The sequence below is a fragment of the Saimiri boliviensis genome, chromosome 14 (genome assembly GCF_048565385.1).
Source record: "Saimiri boliviensis isolate mSaiBol1 chromosome 14, mSaiBol1.pri, whole genome shotgun sequence".
Lineage (NCBI taxonomy): Eukaryota > Metazoa > Chordata > Mammalia > Primates > Cebidae > Saimiri > Saimiri boliviensis.
Window position 1 is genome coordinate 79,950,355 of NC_133462.1, and position 22,398 is coordinate 79,972,752.

The 22,398-nt window shown below is 42.9% G+C and overlaps 2 protein-coding genes across 8 annotated transcripts in view; one reads left to right on the forward strand and one right to left on the reverse strand.

Annotated features, from left to right (window-relative positions):
* Positions 1–2,785, reverse strand: part of TTC13 (tetratricopeptide repeat domain 13) — a 74,621-nt gene extending 71,836 nt beyond the window's left edge. For 4 of the 6 annotated variants that reach the window (XM_039464236.2, XM_039464235.2, XM_039464232.2 and 1 more), the window contains exon 1: positions 2,424–2,784. In XM_039464236.2, coding sequence (XP_039320170.2) covers positions 2,424–2,697 — 274 coding nt within the window. In that variant the 5' untranslated portion in view covers positions 2,698–2,784. Of the gene's footprint in view, positions 1–2,423 lie in introns of all 6 variants that reach the window. The other 2 variants (XM_039464233.2, XM_039464231.2) reach the window with 1 other exon arrangement.
* A 148-nt stretch (positions 2,786–2,933) lies between these two features.
* Positions 2,934–20,803, forward strand: ARV1 (ARV1 homolog, fatty acid homeostasis modulator). 2 transcript variants are annotated; one of them, XM_003940773.4, is made up of 6 exons: positions 2,935–3,147; positions 11,540–11,659; positions 13,589–13,742; positions 16,209–16,433; positions 17,545–17,691; positions 20,350–20,803. In XM_003940773.4, exons 1-5 carry the CDS (start codon positions 2,974–2,976, stop codon positions 17,685–17,687), a joined length of 816 nt encoding a protein of 271 aa, XP_003940822.1. In that variant the 5' UTR covers positions 2,935–2,973; the 3' UTR covers positions 17,688–17,691; positions 20,350–20,803. The 2 variants fall into 2 exon arrangements, with proteins under 2 accessions (XP_010349828.1, XP_003940822.1); XM_010351526.3 differs by lacking the exon at positions 11,540–11,659 and having other exon boundaries at positions 2,934–3,147.
* The last annotated feature ends 1,595 nt before the right edge of the window (positions 20,804–22,398 follow it).

Sequence of the window (22,398 nt, forward strand, 5' to 3'; positions counted from 1 at the left end):
TTCTGGCTGGACAGGCAAGCAAGTAACGATGGCATGATCAATGCTTGGTGAAGTCAAGTCTGCATGATTCTGAAGAACTGACTAGTTCTGGATCCTGACATTTGTCTAGACCCTAATGTTGCCCAAATGGGGTTCCGAATACAGAGCATCAGCTGTCCCTCAAGCTATGGCATGGTTAGCTGTAAATCCTGAATTCACCCCCACATCCTAGGACAGAGAAGAAATGAAGCAGGTTTTATAGGGTTCAGCTACTACATAGTCATCCAGGGCGAAGAGAGAGCAATGAGAAGCATTTCAGCAGCCTCTACAGCAACAGAGTTGGCTTCTGTCACATATGGCAGCAAAGACAGCCAAGGGAAACAGCCAGAGCTTCAAGTAGTTGACTCTGGAAATGACTTCTTGGGTGACCACAGTGGCAGCCAACCCACTTAGCACCTGTTGGTGGCTATTTGCACAGCTACCAACAGGTGATCTGAAAGACTCAGGTCATTCATTTGCAACAGTACATTTTAAATTCCAAGCTAGAAAAAATAAGTACTACATGGGAGAGTGAAAAGAAGGTAGAAACATCTAAATAAATCATGTTTAAAGCTTCCTGATACAGTGTTGATCCTCCGGGGAAAAATCATAATACAAGTCAAAGCTGGCTTGAAAAAGGGGTCTTAAATACTGGTGTTAGCCTGATGACAAAGAATCAAATGAGCAACCGGCATCAATAATGCCAATAGATTTCATAATATTAATCGACATATACCTTCTATTGTCTAAAGGCTGGGGCTTCTTTAGCCAGTGAGCACCACATAACCAAAGGAGAAAAGGGGAAAGGGAAATTTACAACATGCACCATATGCAAGTAAACACTACAGTTTGCCTACCTACAACCACTTAAGGGTTAAGACAAAAGCTGTCTGGAGCCCCTACGTGGGTTCCTCCTTTGACAGCTGTGGGATCGCAAGAAGATGACAGTTACACTATGTTTCAGTTTGTTCATCTGAGAAAATGAGCCACCATCTAATGAGGTGGTTCTTGTTTTTCTGATAGACTAATATACTAGGCTCATAGACTTAAAGCACTTATGACAGCACCTGGCATACAGCAAGCACTCAATATATGTCAGCTACTTCTCATTTCCCTCACAGCACCCTCGAGAGGAAAATAAAACCCCACAATTAGGTCAACAGTGTTTTCCACTCACAAAGGAGGCATTTTGCAAAGACAGGTAATTCACCTGCTCAGAGATACAGAAAGTGACAGAAGTAAGTAAACGCCATTCTCTTTCCACTGTGCAAGGCTGGCCGTGTTATTTACACTGTTACCAGCTAAGGCCTACTACAAAATAAAAAAGTCACATACCTCTCAGTGAATGACACTTCCTCAAGGAAGTCAGATTGTGCTAAAAGGAAATCAGGTTGTGCTAATCTTGACGTCTCATCTCAACTTAAAAAAAAAAAAAAAAAAGGTATTGTTTTCCCAGGTACACAATGCTGAAGAAAACTGCTGCTAAGTTTTAAAAACAACCGACCATCTCCAAGTGAGTTCGGTAGACCCAGGCCCTTTCCAAACAAAGCCATAAGGGAAATCACATAGAGAAAGGGGAAAGAGAAAGGGAGAGATTGATGGGTAAAACACCCAAAACAACTTCAAAACAAAAAAATGTACACATGTATTTTGTCCCAAAGGCATCTGCTACGATTTATTAAACTAAGGCCAATAGCTCCCATTCTTAATGAATGAGCTGGCGCATCTCCAATACACACACGGCACTGACATAGGCTCAAGGCCTGCAGGGGCCGTTTTTCCCTCCGGGAGACACCTGACAGATCACAGATCAGTCTTAAACAACTGGAAGCAAGATGTCCACGAGCAGATAAAATGGGCTTGCTCTTTTTTTTTTCCATTCCAGGGATCGAATTTTTAGGAACTGGTTAATACAAGACATTAGCCCAGGAGGTCAGGAAACCTGATTTCCAGGCCTAAGGTGGTCCAGGCGTCTCTCTCCAGGGGCGGGCTCCGCAAGCCGCCGGGCTGGGTGCTCCTCCGCCCGCCCCTCCCTCGCCCCCTTGGCATCCTCGGGAGGCCGGCGGCGGCAACAACGCTGCCCCGGGCTACCTGCCATCTCCCCCGCCACCCCTCCAACAGTTGCTTCAGATTCAAGAGAGGCCGCCCTGGCCCCGGGAGCACGCTGTCAGCTCTTTTCTCGACTCGCCGCCCTGCCCAAAGGCGGCTGCAGGAGGGCGCGAGGCGGCGTGGGTGGCAGCGGCGGGAAGTCGCCCGACCGGACCCCTGGCGGAGACGGATCCCGCGGAGCGCGCGCTGCAGCCGGAGGGGTGAGGCCCGGGCGGCCCGTACCCCGGCCCTGGACCCCAGCCCCGCAGCCCCGCGGACCCGGCCGACTCCGACGCCCCGCGCCGCCGCGCACTCACCGCCGCACTCGGCAGAGTACTGGTCCCCCCAGTCCCCGGACTGCGGGCTGCAGCCGCCGCCGCCGCCGGCTGGGGCCTCCTGCTGCTGCCGGTGCTGCAGCTCCTGCTTGAGCAGGGATAGCGGCGAGTAGTGCTCGGTGGCCAGGGCGCCCGGCCCTGGCACGGCGGATAGGACCACCAGCAGCAGCAACAGCAGGAGACGCCGGGCGGCGCCCGCGGCGGCCACAGCGCCGCCCCAGAAGCAGCAGCAGCAGCAGCAGCCGGCAGGTGCCATCTTCCCTCAAGGCGCATGTGCGGCAGCCCTAGCTCGGCTCTCAGGCCGCCCTGCCTCTAACCCACGGCGGACAGGTGGACCGTGGCAAGGGGGCGGGGCAAGGGGAGAAGCAATGCATGCTGGGAAGGGTAGTCCCATCTCGGCCAGCCCCGGGCCGCCTTGCCGGTGCTGGGACTACCAATCCCAAAAAGCCGCGCGCTGCGCAGGTCTTCCGGTCTGGCGTCTGACGTCTTACCCGCCACAGACTCGGAAGTTCTGGGCTGTTGTTGAGTGGCAATGGGCAACGGCGGGCGGAGCGGGCTGCAGCAGGGAAAGGGGAACGCGGAAGGGATGGCAGCGACTCCTACTGCTGCCTCGGCCTCCTGCCAGTACAGGTGCATCGAATGCAACCAGGAGGCCAAAGAGTTGTACCGAGACTATAACCACGGTGTGCTGAAGATAACCATCTGTGTGAGTTATCAGGTGTGGGGTGTCCTTGGGAAGAAAATGGCGCGGCGGGACTTGGGGACAGCGAGGAGCAGGGTCCTCTGATACTGTCGTTAGTTCGGTGGTTGACATTCCCGCCCGAGAACTCAACTATCCGACAGCGCTTTTCTCATACTGGGGCATATTTGGGTGATATGACCTAAGCCGGCGAACGGACCGGACAGACAGATAGAAGTGGACAATTTGCAGAGAAATTTAAAGATCGAACTAGGTTGACATTTTGGTTCATGCCAAAGCTACTTCATTCTAGCTCTTCTCTCTTTGACAGAGAGGTACTACCATCCTTACCCTCCACACCCATGTTGAATTCACCTACGATGCTTTTTAAAGGTTTCATCAATTGTAGTTATTGGATGTCTACTGAGTACAAAGCGCTATTCTAGACGCTGGTGGTACAAAACCCAGAAGTGAGGAAGTAAAAATTTTTGTTTCAAGGTGTTCGTAGTTTATTAAGAGAGAATAATCTTATGTTTAAAGAGTCTACAAAGTTGGAGGTTCTTTGGGGGTATTAACAAAGAACCTGTCACAGAGTAGACAGTACATTTTTGTCCCATTTCAGATCTTGTGATTTTCTGATAATCTCTTTAGTAAATTATGGTCTGTAGTAATATACAAGAGAATAGACATACTGAGTATACACCTATATAATCTAGTGTCACCACTTAACGTTCTGGTGCATACACCCTCAATTTCCTGTTCTTCTCTCAAATGCTTCCCCTCCTTTATGAAAATGTCAACTCTTGTAAATCCAGCATATTGCCCGGTCTGTCCCTGAACCTGTGCAGCTGTAAGTTGCTGGGGAAAGCAACTTATATTCGTGACCATTTACCTCACATAGGCCCTTCATGCTGTCTGGCAATCGTTTTTCTTTCTTTTTTTTTTTTTTTGAGTCTCCCCTAGGCTGGAGTGCAGTGGGGCAATCTCAGCTTACTGCAACCTCCACCACCTGAATTCAAACGATTCTCCTGCCTCAGCCTCCCAATTAGCTGGGATTACAGGCATGAGCCACCATGGCCAGCTAATTTTTGTATTTTTAGTAGAGATGGGGTTTCACCATGTTGGCCAGGCTGGTCTTGAACACTTGACCTCAAATGATCTGCCCGCCTCGGCCTCCCAAAGTGCTGGGATTACAGGCATGAGCCACTGTACCTGGCCCTGTTACATTTCCTTAGTCCACTCATGTTCCCACTCTTCATGACAATCATCACGTAACTTTTCTGCCTTTGAATTTCCCATGTGTCTTCCTGTTATGCTAAGAAAACAAGAGAACTTCTAACAAATTTGCAACAACATAAACCCAATACTAGCATTTGTTATTTCTTTACTGTACTCTGTCTTTTTCTGCCTTCTGCTGGATCATTCTCACCAGCATACATACTGTTATTTCTTCCATTAAAAAAAGTAAAACCAACACCACCAACAAAATACACTTGATGCCACTTCCCCCTTTAGCTTGTGCTCTTCTTCATTAGATAGCAAAACTTCTAAGATCTGTTTGTACTATCCCTTTCCTAGTTTCTTTTGAACCTGCTTTAGTCAGATTCCCAACCACATTTCATTAGAAACTGTTCTTGTTAAGATCACCACTTCCATTTTGCTAAATCCAGTAGTTGATTCTCAGTTAATGATCAGCAAACCTGTTAGAAGTTCTCTTCTGTTTTCTTAGTGTAATGGGAAGACACATGGGAAATTCGAAGAGAGAAAAGTTATGTGATGATTGTCATGAAGAGTGGGAATGTGAGTGAACTAAGGAAATGCAACAGAGCCGGGTACAGTGGCTCATGCCTGTAATCCCAGCATTTTACCTTATTACGTCCCCCTCCTCAGTGCTGTATGTGCTTCCCAGGAGTCGTTGCGCTTCTTCTTGTCTTCTTACTTCACCGGCTATTACCCCTCAAACTCCTTTCTTTTGCTTCATCTTCTCTTTAATTGTGCTGTATTCCAAGGCGTAGTCATTGGGCCTCCTGTCTGCATGCTTTCCCTTGAAGAGCTCGTTCTGTCTCATGGCTTTATTTTGATGATTTCCAAATTTATATCTCTACCCTGAACCTATTCCCTGAACTCCAGATTCAAATGTCCAACTACCCACTTGACTTCTCCACTTGGATTTCAATAGACACCTCAAATACCCCATCACATTTAGTGGCAACTTTACCATTTTAATCAAGAAACCTTGGAGTCATCCCTATTTCTGCTTCTCCTCTCACATCCCATATTCAGTTACTCAGCAAATCCTGTTCCACCTTCAAATCATGTTCAGAATCCACTACTTTCACTACTGCTGCTGCTACGTCCTCATCCAAGCCACCATCACGTCTACCTGAACTATTGTTGTAACTTCTGTCTCGTGTCTCTGCATCATCCTTGCACCTCTTCAGTCTTCTCTCCACACAGTAGCCAGGGACTGATCTTTTAAAAATGTAAGTTAGATCATATCATCCCTTTGACCAAAACTTTCTGATGATTTTTCATCCCAGAGTTAAGGCTAGAATCCTTGAACTGGCTTATAAGGCCCCGTGTAGTCTCCTGCTACTCTTTCCCTTCCTTATTTTACATCAGTCCCACTGGCCTCCTGGTGTTTCTGAAACCAGACAGGTTCCTTCCTCAGGGCCTTTGCACAATTCCTGGAGCAGGTACTAGATAGATACTATTCTATCAAGTATCTGTATGACTGTTTCCCTTATCTCCTTCAAGCACTTTTTCAAACATCTCAGAGAGGTCTACTGTGACTACCCTCTTGAAAAGTATGATATGCTTCCCAGCTCTATCTTTGTCCGTTGCAGCGATCTTCTTGTAATCTTATATATAATTGGCTTATTGTTGTGTGTCTTTTACTGGAAAGTCAGCTGCAAGGACAGACATTCTCTTTTACTCATTAATGTAGCTGTATCACCCAGAACAGTGACTGACACTTAGTAGCCACTCAGTAAATATCTGTTGAATAAATGTATCACTTCCAGATTTTTAGATTAGCATATGCTCGGCCATCCAGGTAGGAGGAAGAGAACAAGATCTTATCTGTGGTCTAAATTTAATAACTGTTGGACTGGTCCAATTAAATGGTCCATTTGGAAGATGATAACCACATAACTTGTCTGAAGAAAAGCCAGTATTTGTATATGCATTTTAATTAGTAGTCTTTAATAATACAAAATAATCTCTTTTTATTGGCATTAAGCTAACAAAATCCCTTTGCTAAACCACAGATGTTTATTCTTTTATTTATGGAAAGGCAAAATAATTATTGGATAGCTGTTTAGGTCAAAATTCACTTCCCCCCTCCCCTTTTTTCCCTAACATCATACACTTTCTCCCAGGAGACAGATTTTTAACGTCATGCTCTTTCTCCCAGCAGACAGATTTTGGAGTTATATTTGGCATGTTGAATGGTGACACAGTACTTTATGGATCCGTTATTGTCCACAGTCATTCTGTAATGAGTTGGAGTGTGTAATGGCCTTGTCTCAATCATGCTAATGCGTACTAAACTTTAACCATCATAGCGTGACTCAGGAAAAATCATTTCGTTGATGTCAGGCTAAAAAATTAAACCATGAAGCGATTAATTCCTTTAAAGGCTCTCCAGCCTCTGAAATATAAAAAGCAAGAAGTCTTTAGACATTAGACTATTTGTTGTGACATAGTCTCCCAAGTTTCTGAGTGGTTACTCATGCATACTTTGGTCTCTTCCCTACTAAACATGGAGTCAGCAAGATACTCGGGCTGATTGCCCACTTGTATTTTTCATCCCAATCTCCTTTCCTTTTGCTCTGTTTGTTTTTCCACTGCCATTCCTCCCAGCTTGCATTTCTGTGTTTGTCTGACTTTCCTCTATCTAATATATCATGTGGCCCTCATTTTAGCCAATCCTGCTGCTTCAGCTCTTCACAATTTATTGTAGTTATGCTTAAAGATATAGTACTTTTGATTTGCTATAGGGCTTGGCTTATTTTAAGTGCTCAAATATTTGATAAATTCATTATTACATTAACAAAACAAAACTCCTGTAAGATTCTCCTAAGTTTCCATTCCCTTCAGCACTACAGCATTTGGCTCCCACCCTTAGGATGCGAGATTCAAAGATGAATAAGACACAGCCCTACCCTTGAGTAGCTTAAAGACTTAAAGAAGGGAAGGGAGTGCTCCTAGAGATGACCAGGAAGGAAACAGAATATTTAAGAAAAAATTGGTTTGGCCAATTTATATTCTAAAAGAGACCTGATTCATTTAGGCATTGGAGAACACAGCAGGACAAAGGAAGTCATATCCATATTAAGACAGGTGGTGGAGGCTGGGTGCAGTGGCTCATGCCAGTAATCCCAGCACTTTGGGAGACCGAGGCAGGTGGATCATGAGGTCAGGAGTTTGAGACCAGCCTGACCAACATGGTGAAACCCCATCTCTACTAAAAATACAAAAATTAGCCATATGTGGTGGTGCATGCCTGTAGTCCCAGCTACTCAGGAGGCTGAGGGAGGAGAATTGCTTGAACCGGGAGGTGGAGGTTGCATTGAGCCGAGATTGCCCCACTGAACTCCAGCCTGGGCAACAGAGTGAGACTCCATCTTAAAAAAAAAAAAAAAAAAAAAAAAAAAAAAAAAAAAAGACAGGTGGTAGAAGCAGCCTGAATTCCCAGAGTATGCATGGTCCTTGTGTTGTAGGGATTCTTTAAAGGAAGATTTTTCTCTTTCCAGGATACTTGCCTATAAAGTAGTAAATGAAACAATTTGCCAAAATAAACGTTTGCTAAATCTAAGCAGGCATGGTGGCTCATACCTGTAATTCCAGCACTTTGGGAGCCTGAATGGGCAGACCTCATTGAGATCAGGAGTTCAAGACCAGCCTGGGCAACATGGTGAGACCCTGTCTCTACCAAACTACAAAAATCAGCTGGCATGGTGGCATACACCTGTAGCTCCAGCTACTCATGAGGCTGAGATGGGAGGATTGCTTGAGCCCAGGAAGCAGAGGTTATAGCGGGCCAAGATCCTGCCACTGCACTCCAGCCTGGACTACAGAGTAAGACCTTTTCTCAAAAAGGAAACAAAAGAAAAGAAACATGTATACTAAATTTAATAAATACAACTCCTAATGGTCTGTTTTGGAATATCTACATTGGTTTGTTTTGTGTTTGTGTGTATGTGTGTAGTTTTCCTCTTTACATTCAAGGTGAAGGTAGAGGGAAAGGAAGTTGAGAGCAGCACTCAAGGGAAAAGCAAGTAATAGAGAACAAGAAAATCTAGGTCTAAACTGACTGAGAGGGAACCAGCAGACTTTAATGACTTCTCAGCATTTATAAAACACTCCGAATGCTAAGAAGGGAAATGGGCAAAGCACATAGCCTATCACATACTACCAGAAGCTGCCTCCTTTGTTTGATTTCATATCACCCTATGCTTATCCCATTGTAGCTTTGGATGCTACATAGTCTGATGACTGTGGTCATCAGACCATATCATAGAGACATGTTTGTCTTCTGCTTCTAAACTGTTAGGTCCTTGAGGATAGAAACTGGCTGAAGGTGAATATCTAGCATCTTGTAAGTTCTTGGTCCATAAAATGGCCAAGAAAAGAGAGCAATTGTCATGCATGTAATAGCCACTCCAAAGACACTTGTCAAACAAATGAATGCAAAAGGAATAACAGTTGCTGTGTCTCCTGGTGCTGGTTTCTGCCTACCTCCTTCCAAGTATTGTCCAAAGCCCCAGCCTTAGACTTGTGATGCTATCCAAAAATGGGTCTTAGAGAACATTTAAAGGACAGAGAGAGGTCCACTGCCTTCTTAGGGTTTCCATTTTAACATGAAGCAGCCTCTCTGGTGTCCCAATCTTGCATGTAGAAAGGGAGATGTGTTCCACGTGAGTAGTCAAGGGAGACCTATCAAACAGCTCTTTGTCATGGACATGGCATTTCTGATTCTGGGGCTTCTGTTTAGATTCTGGCTTACTCCCTGCTCAGGTAAAGAACTCCAAAAATATTAACTCTTCATGTCTCAGTTTGATTAAGCAGATTTAAGTTTGAGGTAACAGTACATCTCCCTCCTTTCATTGGATCACTCGATAACTAGAAAACATTTCTATTTCTGTAATGAAATGGAGAAACTATTTAAATTGGGAACACATCCAATGTTTTATTACATTTGAATTGCAGGGTTAATATTCTTCAGTGCACTTCATTTTTCTTCCAGCACTTTAAAGGCCTGCCTAGAATGTTTTTACACTCATCACTCTTCTATTTTATCTTCTCGAAGTTTCCAAATGTTGCGCATTTGAATTGGAGCCATTCCAGTAGTCCCCCTTATCTTTGGGGGATACATTCCAGACTCACAGTGAGTGCCTGAAACCATACATAGTACAGAACCCGGTTACCATCAGTTGGAGAATGTTTCTGTTCATGCTTTCCACCCACAAATTTCATGCCTTTTCCTTTTTTTTTTTTTTTTTTTTTTTTTGGAGACAGAGACAGTGTCTTTCTTTCTTGCCCAGGAGGGCCTCAAACTCCTGGCTTCAAGCCATCTTCCCACCTGTGACTCCCAAAGGCCTGGTGGTACAGATGTGAACCATGGCACCTGGCCCTACCTTTTCCATCTTAGCACTTCTCACATTCTGTGGCCTTAAATTTTAGTTTGAAATGCTGCAGCAAAACTAGCACAATTTTTTTTCTTTACAGTTGCAGATAGAAGATTCAATCTTACTCTAGATCTTAATGACCTCAGCATAAGATTTTTTTTTTTTTCCTTATTAGTCAAGAACTTACACCTTTTCACTTCAGGCATTTTACAGCTTCTCTTCAGCGTATCCAAATTGCCAGCATCAGTACTATCGTGCTTTGGGGCCATTATTAAGTCAAATAAAGGTTGCTGGGCATGGTGGCTCACACCTGTAAACCCAGCACTTTGGGAGGCTGAAGCAGGTGGATCACCTGAGGTCAGGAGTTCCTGACCAGCCTGGCCAACATGGTGAAACCCTGTCTCTTCTAAAATACAAAAATTAGCCAGGCATGGTGGCATGCACCTGTAATCCCAGCTATTCAGGAGGCTGAGGCAGGAGAATTGCTTGAACCTGGGAGGTGGGGGTCACAGTGAGCCGAGTTCATGTCACTGCACTCCAGCCGGGGTGACAGAGCAAGACTCCATCTCAAAAAAAAAAAAAAAAAAAATGTCAAATATAGGTGACTCTAACCATAAGCACTGCAATACCCGATCCTCAATCCTGATAACCTGGACAGTGACTAAGTGCCTTAACAGGCGGGGAGCACCTGCAGTGTGGGCACACTAGACAGAGGGATAATTCACATCCCAGGCAAGGGAGCAGGGCAGTATGCAATTTAAAACTTACAATTATTTCTGGATTTTTCCATTTGATATTTTCAGAATGTTGTTGACCTTGGGTAACAAACTATAGAAAGCAAAACTGTGGCCAAGGGAGGACTGCTGTAGTTTTATAAAGTGAATAGTAGCATTGATGCAACTCTAAATAATACTGCTTTAGAAATCACATTTCTAATGAGTTAGTTTGTGTATACCTGCATTTTTTATGTTCTGGTAGTGCTAGGATTTGGTAGCATGATAATCACATGTGTCTAGAGAATCTGAACTCTAAATAGGTGACCCTTCGGGGGGAAAAAAGGCCATTTAATATGAACTGCTAAGAGCCAAGGGAGCCTTGATTTTGGAACCTAGAGCCAGGCTGCAGAGCCCAGTTCCTTACACACCGCCCAGCACTCTCCATTGTCCCTACTCTAGCAGAGAAAGACTATTTTCTTTCCATATCCTTGATGTTACTGGAGAGAAACCCAGGCTTCCCCTGTTATCAGCCACCTCAGGATTATTGGGATTTGCCCCATTCCTTACCTACTTGCAGCTCTCAGTAGTTCTGGGGACAACATGACTTTGCCTAACAGTTTTCTCCAAATCATGTGCCAAGAACCATAAAGTCGGGGCCATCTAGCCAAGAGGCAACAATTTATCAATGACAGTGCATTATAAATGTATTTATTTTATAATAATTTCTACAAATTGAAAGTAGAATTGTATATATAGTCTCTACATATTGAAAGTAAAATCTTCTGGAATACTTTCCTGCCTAAACTCAGTCTTTAAATTAGATATATTTTTAGCTTCTTGAACCTGAGGTTAAAATATTAATATTCCTACCCTAGAAGATTATATTTGGTCCTTTCTGAAACCACTTCTTATATAGATGAACATTTTGTATCTGAATGGACGTTTATATAAATAATTGTTAATATGGCCATATTGCTATATGTGTCCAAAATAGACTCTGCTGTTTTGAAATCCTTGAGGATTTCAGAAAGTTACATTTGCTTGTTCTAATATTATCTTGCATTATTTCAGAAATCCTGCCAGAAACCTGTAGACAAATACATCGAGTATGATCCTGTTATCATCTTGATTAATGCTATATTATGCAAAGCTCAGGCCTACAGACATATTCTTTTCAATACTCAAATAAATGTAAGTTGTGATCATTTTATTTTTTAATTTTATTTGATGCTGTTGCATTTTAAAAGAATAATAAGAATTTTAAAGCAAAGTAAAGAATATTATAAAAGGAGAAAAGAAATTCTAACCAGAGTGATTCTTTTATTGCAACATATCTGGAAGTTTCTAGAAATAACAGATGTCGATTTAAAAGGTGCACAATGCTTAGTGAGTGTTTAAGAATGTGGTCACTGGCAGGAAACAGACAAGCCATAATCTGAATTACCTGCTAGTAAATTGAAACGGACATCACTGGTTTTGAACAGAATACAGTTAGACATATCCAGGTAGGAAGAGGATTATACCTAAATGAAGTAACCAAACATTAAAATAAAAATGTTTTAAAAAAAAATTTAGCCAGGCACAGTGGCTCATACCTGTAACCCCAGCACTTTGGGAGGCTGAGGCAGGCAGATCATGAGGTCAGGAGTTCAAGACCAGTCTGGCCAATATGGTGAAACCCCATCTCTACTAAAAATATAAAAATTAGTTGGGCATGGTGGTGAGCACCATTGCGCTCCAGCCTGAGTGACACAGTAAGACTTTGGCTCAAAAAAAAAAAAGAAAAAAACACACAATTTATTGCAGTTTATACTTTGCTATTAAAGAAGTGTATAAGGTAAATAACATTCAGTTTAATCAAAATTATGATTTATAAAGTTGATTTTTCAAAATATACTTTTAGTGTATTGAATCGTGAACTCTTTAATAGTGTGGGTAGAGTTGACAGATAACATACAGGGCAGTCAATTAAATTTGAGTTTCATATACACCATGAATAAATTTTTTAGTATAAGTATGTCCCAAATATTGCATGGAACATACTTATACAAAAAAATTTATTCATGGTGTATGTGAAACTCAAACTTAACTGGATGTCCTTTTATTTTATATATGTGTGTGTGTGTGTGTGTGTGTGTGTGTATAGATATATTTTTTTTTGAGATGGAGTCTTACTCTGTCACCCAGGCTGGAGTGCAGTGGCATGATCTTAGCTCACTGCAGCCTCCACCTCCCGGGTTTAAGTGATTCTCATACCTCAGCCTCCCAAGTAGCTGGTATTACAGGTGTGCACCACCATGCCCAGCTAATTTTTGTATTTTTAGTAGAGATGGGGGTTTCACCATGTTGACCAGGCTGATCTGGAACTCCTGACCTCAAGTGATCCGCCCACCTCAGCCTCTGAAAGTATCAGGATTACAAGCATGAGCCAACACACCCAGCTTCTTCCTCACTTGGAAGACTGAGAAATTTGATGGAGAAAGTTCAACCCAGAGGAGGAATACTTAGAAAAAAGCCAATTTTTGTTGCCTAGTGTTTTTTATTTTAGCCAAAATTGCAGACTCTTAAGAACTTCCAGGTTTTAATTGTTCTTTTTTAATATATTGTGTTATAGTCATCCAGCCAGATATTTTTTAAAATTAATGTTCAGATTTATAGTTTCTTATTCAGTATCATGGAATCTTCAGATTAAATCTGTTCTCTTATTGCTGATCCCACATATAAATGAATCATGTAAGTTTTTTGCTTGATTCTGTGTAAAGGACAGAAGTCAAAAATATATAATGAAAGGTGAACTATTATTTAAAGCAGTGATTCTTAACTAGGGTGCACATTAGAATCCCCCCAGAAATGTTTCAAAATTTAGATGTCTGTTTTATTATGAAGATTCTGAATCAGGACTAGGGCTCAGGCATTTATATTTTGAAAAAAATCTCCCCATGTGCTGATGGACATTGCTAATTAAAACTTACTGATTACAAAACGACTACAATTAGCTGCTTAATTGGGGAGTTCTGAATTTGAAAAGTGACTAGGTGGGACACCACAAATACTTTGCTACATTGATACTAGTGCAGCTGTTTCCTTACCTAACTGAATGGCAATGTCTTTGACTCTCAGATCCATGGAAAACTCTGCATATTTTGTTTGCTTTGTGAAGCATACCTGAGGTGGTGGCGGCTTCAAGATTCCAACCAGAATACTGCCCCTGACGACTTGATCAGATATGCTAAGGAATGGGATTTCTATAGAATGTTTGCGATTGCCGCTTTAGGTAAGGAGATCTCAGGCTTTCCATTCTTAGTTAACTATTGTTACTTTACTCTGGTTAAATCTAAGACATGTGGTCTTTATCATTGGTAAGAAGAGCTAGTTAATACAGGACTTGAGGTGAAATTTTCAGTTCTGCCACTACTAACCTATGAGGTGAGTGTGTTTGAATCACCTGCTTTTTAAAAATTTGTTACCACACATATAGTATGGGAATAGTTAGGCTTACCAGATTAGAAAGTTTCATAAAATATTTTGAAGCATAATATTGTTGATAAAATTCCTTTGTTTTTATTATTATTTTTTGAGACAGGGCCTCACTCTGTTGCCCAGGTTGGAGTGCAGTAGCACAGTCACAGCTCACTGCAGCCTTGACCTCCTGGGCTCAAGCAATCCCCCTGCCTCAGTTCCCCAGGTAGCTGGGACCACTACCTCCAGCTAATTTTTATATTTTTTGTAGAGATGGGGGTCTCTCCATGTTGCCCAGGCTGGTCTTGAACTCCTGGGCTCACGCAATCCTCCCACCTCAGCCTCCCAAAGTGCTGGGATTACAGGTGTGAGCCACTGTGCCTGGCCTATAACATTCTTAATGTTTACGTTTTGATTATCCAGTCCGAACGCTACCCAGGTCCTATCTTTATCAACAGAGATAATTGCCAGACATTACTCAATGTATTATACTAATTGCATTATACTAATACAGTGTATTTAATAGAGTTCAGTGTTTTTTATTACCTGACAGCATGTAGGGAATTTGGCTAGTCCCTAAAATTCCTTAAGTTCAGGAAGTGCTTTTCAGAATTGGAATTTATGACTTAAGTTACTGTTTTCCTATTGTAAGAATCATGTCGAACTAATTTCTGTTACAGTTTTATTGCTAGTTCTGTGTTTCTCTGCTTCTCAACTCTTTGATTGTAATGAAATCTTATTTTAGTCATACTAAGTCTCCAGTCCACTCCAATACCGTATTTCTAGGTTATGTGTCTTCTTTTCTCCTCCTTTTTTCTTTATCTGCTCTCACTCTCTTGGTCATGTAACCTATCTGCTGAGAACTCTCAAATGTCCATCTCCAATCTAGACCTTTCTCCTGACCTCCAGACCCTGCATCCATCTGCCTCCTTAACATCACCAAAATCCAAGCTTTACAATCTACCTGAGTAGATTCTTGTAACTGACAAGACTTTTAGTTATTTCGAAGGGAGATGGCATGTCTCCTTTGAAGAATGCATCGTATTTCCTAGAGGTTAACCATCCTAAATTATTTTTATTGATCCTTATCACCTACCTTTGGAATCTCTTTGGTTTGGCTACATTAAGTTTAAAAAAGAAGATAGTTGTTTCTGCTGTAATGTAATATGTGTGTTCCAGAGAAACCTGATTCTGCAGAAACGTAAACTGCTAATAACATAGCTTATATGGGAAAAAAATAAAATGAGGGACTGACCACTCAGAATGGATGCAGTTGGGTAATCAGATGAATAACAATCCTATTGAAAACTACAGCACAGTTAGATGTTAAATTCCCAGTTAATAAGAGCTGAACAGATTGTGCTGTGTTCTGTCTGTAGGACACAGTGGAACTGTTGCTACTAATCTGGACTCTGTCCTATGAATACTTTCTTTTTTTTTCTCCCCCCCCCCATGAATACTTTCTGGAAGTATAAGGAATTGCATTTTAAGATGTTACTAAAATGAATAAAGAAATCTTAATTAACAACATTCAAAAGTTGTATAGATAATAGGCACTTAAATAGTGGAAGAATGTACGAAGAAAAATGTCTTCCTGTGTTATCCCATTCTCAGGGGAGGTCCCATCTGTCAGACTGAAAAGCCTCCATCCTCCTGTTCATTCTTCGGAGATCTCTTACACTGAAAATGTTGAAGCAGAATCTTATTTCCTTCAAGGATCTTCAGAAAGTTGATGATTACAATTCTAATGGAGTTTTTCTTCAGTAGATAATGTTTCTGAAATTATATCAGCAGGATCTGACACAAAAGCCAGGGGTTTATTTTAAAAAAAACAAAAACAAGGGCTGGGCGCAGTGGTTCACACCTGTAATCCCTACACTCTGGGAGGTTGAGGTGGCTGGATCATGAAGTCAGGAGTTCAAGACCAGCCTGGCCAAAATGGTGAAACCTCATCTGTACTAAAAATACAAAAATTAGCTGGGCGTGATGGCAGGTGCCTGTGATCCCAGCTACTTGGGAGGCTGAGGCGGGAGAATCATTTGAACCGGGGAGACAGAGGTTACAGTGAGCCAAGGTCGCACCATTGCACTCCAGCCTGGGCGACAGTGTGAGACTACGTCTCAAAAAAAAAAAAAGAAGAAGAAAAAGATTGTGATCTTGAGAAAGCACTTGTTAAGAAGTCAGCTGATAAGCTGTATTTTGGAATTGTGATTTATTTGTTTTTAGGGAGATATATTTTGGATGGGGACATTCATACTTTCATTTTCCATTTTCTCTTTAGAACAAACTGCCTATTTTATTGGCATTTTTACCTTCCTGTGGGTAGAACTGCTCATGACGGTGAAAGAAAAGCCCAGCTTCATTTTGCTGCTGAAAGCATTATTATTATCTAGCTACGGAAAACTCTTGCTGATTCCAGCTGTCATTTGGGAACATGACTACACACCTCTGTGCCTCAAACTCATCAAAGTATTTGTTCTTACATCAAATTTTCAGGCAATTAGAGGTATGTTGATGTGTTTATTCTGCCTTCTCAGCTTTCAGCCATAAAAAGCTTAAAGCCTTGTTTCTAGTGTGCAGTTTTTCTATAATCTGTTGAACACTGGTGTTTTTCATTGTGTAGTAACAATACCTAACACTGCCATAGGGCCTTATACATAGCAGGTACTCGGTGTTTTTATATTTAACCACATAGTACTTTGTAGTTTTTTAAAATGCTCTCATATGCATCATCTGTGTCCTGTGAGGTTAGTAGAACAGCCATTATTTGATTTTATGAATGAGCTTCTGGGGCTCTGAGGGTTAAGTGACTTGTCCAGAGGTACATGGCTGGGCATTTATCAAGTCAGGAGAGAATGCTGAGTATATCTGCCTTGCAATCCAGGACAATTGCTACTATATCAGGAAGAGTAGCCCTGTGTGTCTTCATTTTTCCTGTACATTGTACAAAGTGCTATTTTATTTATTTATTTGAGACAAGATGTCATTCTGTCACCCAGGCTAGAGTGCAGTGATTTATCACAGTTCACTCCAGCCTTGACTTCCTGAGCTCAAGTGATCCTCCCACCTCAGCCTCCTGAAAAGCTGGCCACAGGTATATGCCACTACACTCAGCTAATTTTTTGTAGAAACAGGGTTTTGCCATGTTGCCCAGCCTGGTCTTGAACTCCTGGGCTCAAGCAGTCTGCCTACCATGGCCTTCCAAAGTGTGGGAACAGGCATGAGCCACTGTGCCTGGCCGAAGTCCTATTTTAAATGAACTTACTACCTGACACTTTTTATCTGAGTGCTTGTCATCTTGCAAACTGTGACACTGGGAGTATCATTTTGTGTTGTTGTTGTTATTCTGTTATAGCCTTAGAATTTTTTTGTTTTCTCCTTTGATATTCATGGGAATCTGCCACTTAAATTGAGGAGGAGGAGCTCAGTGTTTTGTTGTAAGCAGAGGCTTTGGTTCCTAAAAACATGTACATGGAAAAGTGGGAGAAGGTAACAGCATAGATTAATAAGAACAAATACAGATTCTCTAAAAACAGCTTTACAAAACAATTCATACTATTCCAAAATTTACATGTCAATATCATTTCATTAATTCTGAACTGCCTTCTCTTTTCCAGTGACCCTAAACATCAACCGAAAGCTCTGCTTCTTGGCCGTGTTGAGTGGCTTACTGCTGGAAAGCATTGTGGTCTACTTCTTCCAGAGGGTGGAATGGGATGTTGGAAGTGATTATGCCATCTATAAATCTCAGGACTTCTGAAGAGGTACTGCAAACATGTAGTATTCATGCATTCAGACATACAGCCTTCTCAAATTAGACAGATGTCATTGTAAAAGAAGTCGGTGCCTTTACATAACCCATCCTCTAGCATCTAATTGCCTCATCTTCCTCAAGGACTTTAGTATGTAGCTCCCAGGGGTCTTCACTTTAGTTCCTTCTGTCACCTTCTGGGACATCAACATCCATGTTTTTGTTGCCTCAAGGACCCTATTCTCACAATTTTTCTAACACCTCCACTCCTACTGATTCTGCTAGGATTGCAGACTTTAAAACTGTGTCCTACCATTCCCAACCATTCTCTACCCTCCCTTCCCCCATGCCAGCTTTTTGCTGCCTTTCTCACCTCTAGTCTCTCAACCTCTTACTTTCCTCTACTTCTGACCTGCCTTGCCTCTTTTTTAACGCCACCTGGAACCTGCAGGCTGTGCTGAGCTATTCTCTTAGTACCTTGACATCCATTAGCCTCTTGCCTTCCATCACACACACTTTGCTCAGGCTGTTTGGGTGAGTTGCCACCTGTCTCCTAGAGAGCCTTGCAGTGTTTCCTGAGCAGCCACCCCTGCCAGTGCACAGAAGCTCAGCAGACGTCGTGCTGCTCTGTGCCTTCATAATCACCTCCAATGACCCTCCCATCAGAGGGCCATACCTCGATTGTTTTCTTCTGGTTGTCCCGTGTCTGCTCTCACTTTGCTGAGGATTGAGACCTTCGCAAGTTCCTTAAGCTTCCCTCTTCACTTCAGGTCCTCTTCGGTCTTCCTCATTCTTCCCTCCTTCTCTCCTTCCTGTCTCGTGTTGTGCTCAGCTTCCTCTCTGGGGCTGTTTCTGACCTGTGAGTGTTCCCCTTTCTCCAGTCAAGCCAGACTGTGGACAGCAGCCTCTGTGTTAGGAGCAGGATCTTAGGCAGGACCCCGGAAGGCTGGACCAGAGAGAGGAAAACCCAGGAGCAAAGGAACACAGGCTTCCATCAGGGACAGTTGAGGCTGCGCTTTGGTCTCTCCCTCCTCGCTCGGTGACATACTCCTGTGAGTAGCTGCTGTAAAGCTTCTCTGCCTCTCCTAACATGCTGTCCTCCACTCCTGTTGCCTCAGTCTTCTCTCTTCATGCCCAGCTAATCCTCCTTTTTGAGTCTTCAGACATATTGCTGCTTCATTTGCCCTCTCTCCTCTATAGCAGCTGACTCCCCTCTGTACATGCACAGCTCTTCATTCCAGAACAGTTGATGTAAGCCTGCTTCCCATTTCTTCACTACCTTTCCTCCTTGTAAATCATACTTTCTCCCAGAGTCTCCTGAACCTATGCTCCTAAAATTCACAGGCAAGGCAGGGCAGGGCACAGGGGCTCATGGCCGTAACCCCAGTACTTTGGGAGGCCGAGTCAGGAAGACAGCTTTAACCCAAAGAGATCAAGACCAGCCTGGGCAACATAGTGAGGCCCCATCTCTACCAAAAAAAAAAAAAAAAAAACAGCTGGGCATGACTCTTCCTCCTCCCTAAGCTCTGCTCCAGAAGCCTCTGGCTCCTGGCTCCCAGTCCCTTCCTGTCAGATCTTTCTTCTCTGACTTCCTTGCCTGTGCCAGGATTCTGTCCTCAGCCTTCTTCCTTCTCCACTCACTGTGCACATAACTGTGCACTTTCCTTCCAGGCCTCATACCTCCAACTTCCCCTCTACCAGGTCCCCTGCCTCCTACCAGGATGGTGCTGACATAACCTGGAGTATCCACAGCTCTGATATGGAATTCCATGTTACCTACATTCTCCTGATGAAGCAGAGTCCTTTCCTGATAGCTTTCTCTTGAAATGCTCCTCATCTCTTTTCACCCAGACCTCACCCTCTCCTGCCTAAAGGTTCTAACATGTCCAAACCAGCCTTCAACCCATACTGCTGCCATGGAAGTCTTCATGAAGCACCATTCCTGGGGCCTTCTGAATTTTTCCATCATTTCTGATTGCTAACATAGGAGTTTCTTGCCTCTCTCTGAAGAATGTCTTTAGCTTCCTCTAAGCATTAGTGTGGCCTTCCATAATTTGATCCTAATTCTTCTCCCCAGGCATGTTCCTACCTACGTTGCACATCCACTACAGATCTTCTCTTCTCCAAACTTGCCTTATGCTCTCTCTAGGTCCTGCAGGGCCTTCTTCTCCACCTAACCAGATACAGTCGGCTTTGCCTCTCCATGGAGTAAGTAAAGACTCTCCAAAAACTCCAGTTGGCACTGCTTATACCTCCTGTTGACCTCCTAGTGCTCAGCTGAACACCTACAGCAGTCACGTGCCCAAGAGCTTCTGACATTGTCCCAGGGTCAGACGTTTTGTTTCTACTTTCATAAGTAGAAACACACATCTGCTTGTCCAATAATCAATTAGAATTTATAGTTAGGAAAATAAGGTCACTTATCTTTAATCACTTGAAAGCCATTACCCTGTTTTTTATTATCTCATGTTTTATACTTATCTATGTCTGGTATTAAAATTTCATGTGTTTATGCCTCACTCCCCCAGCCTGGTCAGAAGTCTGGTGCTGGGAGAGGCATGCCTTGGGTTCCTTTGTATCTACCTTAACTCAGGGCCTGCCCTAGTAAGTGTCTGTCAGTTTGATTTTCAGCAGAATGTGCCATTCTAAATACATCCTTTATTTTTCACAGTTTTATCTTTACTATCTGTGGCATGACCAGCTGTATCTGAAAGAGAAAAGACATGAAATATAAACCAACCTCCTCATTTCTGTTGAGTAAAATGAAGCAAAGATCGGAAACACTTTCTGAAAAAGAAAGCAATGATAGTAGCAGTGGATACCCACCCCCACAAATGGACCCAAGACACAACTAAGCCATTTACTTAAGAGATATTCAGTCACACATAGAAACACCCACATAGGCACAAGGAATGTTACTGCAGAGACTGACTGACATGCAACAGGTGAAGATTTATACGTTATACACAAGCCCAGGTAAGCGCTCATAATTCCTACACACATAATAAAACATCTAGGTTTCATTCCTTTGACATGTTTGTATTTAAATGTTGTTACTGGCTTAAAGTATTTTGTGTTCTTTACAATAGAAACGCTTTTAATAAAGTCTTTCAGAATAAACTGAATTTTTGTAAATTTTCAATTCAGTAATTAAAGTACTCTTTAAAATTGGATTATCCAAAAATAAATGATAACGAAAACCTCTGAGTTATATACTTTACAGAGGTAAATTACATCTGAATAAAGCTGTAATTAAAAACAACACCTCTCTCCTTTCCACTCTCCATTTCATTCATTTGTTCTTTCAGTATTATTCATGCCGCAGATATTTACTGAGCACCTGCCATCTCTGTGGCAGACCCTGTGGTTACAGGAGTGAATAAGACATGGTCCTCTTGAAGCTTACAGGCAGTGCTAGATTCAGAAGTATGAGTAGAGAATCACACTGCAGTGCAATGAAGAAGTGAGGATAGGGTGCTCGGGCAGTAGGAACACCTATTGCAGCATTTGAAGTTGGGAGGGCTTTCGAGAGGAAGGGAAGAGGAAAGGAACTTTCCAGTATCCCTGCTGGAGAGAAGAACATATGCTGAATTAGAGGGTGGAAAGTGTGTCAAGGGGGTGTGCAGGGCCTGAAAGTACCCAGACACCTGGGCAAGGCTCAGCAGTAGGGGCTTTACAGTAACAGTAGGAAATCATGTAAATGTAGGTTATGAAGAGCCTTTTGTAATTTGTTCCCAAGGAATGTGAAACCAGCACAGCTAGTTAAATGGAAGAATCCAAAGATTAGAAAAAATTCACTGGGGTAACATCTCAAAACAGCCACAGGACAGAGAGGACTGTTTACCACCAGGTGGAGCCTGTAATTGTTAAGGGGAGAGAGAACAGGATTCAAAAGCATACAACCAAAAGGAAAAAGTCAGTTAAAAACAATTGTCAGCTGGGCACGGTGGCTCAAGCCTGTAATCCCAGCACTTTGGGAGGCCAAGGCGGGTGGATCACGAGGTCGAGAGATCGAGACCATCCTGGTCAACATGGTGAAACCCCGTCTCTACTAAAAATACAAAAAATTAGCTGGGCATGGTGGCGCGTGCCTGTAATCCCAGCTACTCAGGAGGCTGAGGCAGGAGAATTGCCTGAACCCAGGAGGCGGAGGTTGCGGTGAGCCGAGATCGTGCCATTGCACTCCAGCCTGGGTAACAAAAGCGAAACTCCGTCTCAAAAAAAAAAAACACAAAAAACAATTGTCAGAGGCCGCACATGGTAGCTCATGCCTATATACCAGCACTTGGGGAGGCTGATATGGGCAGATCACTTGAGCCCAGGAGTTTGCGACCAGCCTGGGAAACATGACAAAATCCTGTCTCTAGACACACACACACACATACACACACACACCTGGGAAACATGACAAAATCCTGTCTCTAGACACACATACACACATATACGCCTGGAAAACATGACAAAAATCTGGTCTCTACACACACACACACATACACAGACACACACACACAGACACGCACACACACCAAGAGTGGTGGCACACACCTATAGTCCAAGCTACTCAGGAGGCTGAGGTGGGAAGATCACTTGAGCCTGGGAGGCAGAGGCTATGGTAAGCCAAAACCACGCCACTTGCACTCCAGCCTGGGCGACAGACTCATCTCAAAAAAAAAGAAGAGTGTCAGGAAGAGAGCCGAAAATGTAATACACCAATGATTGT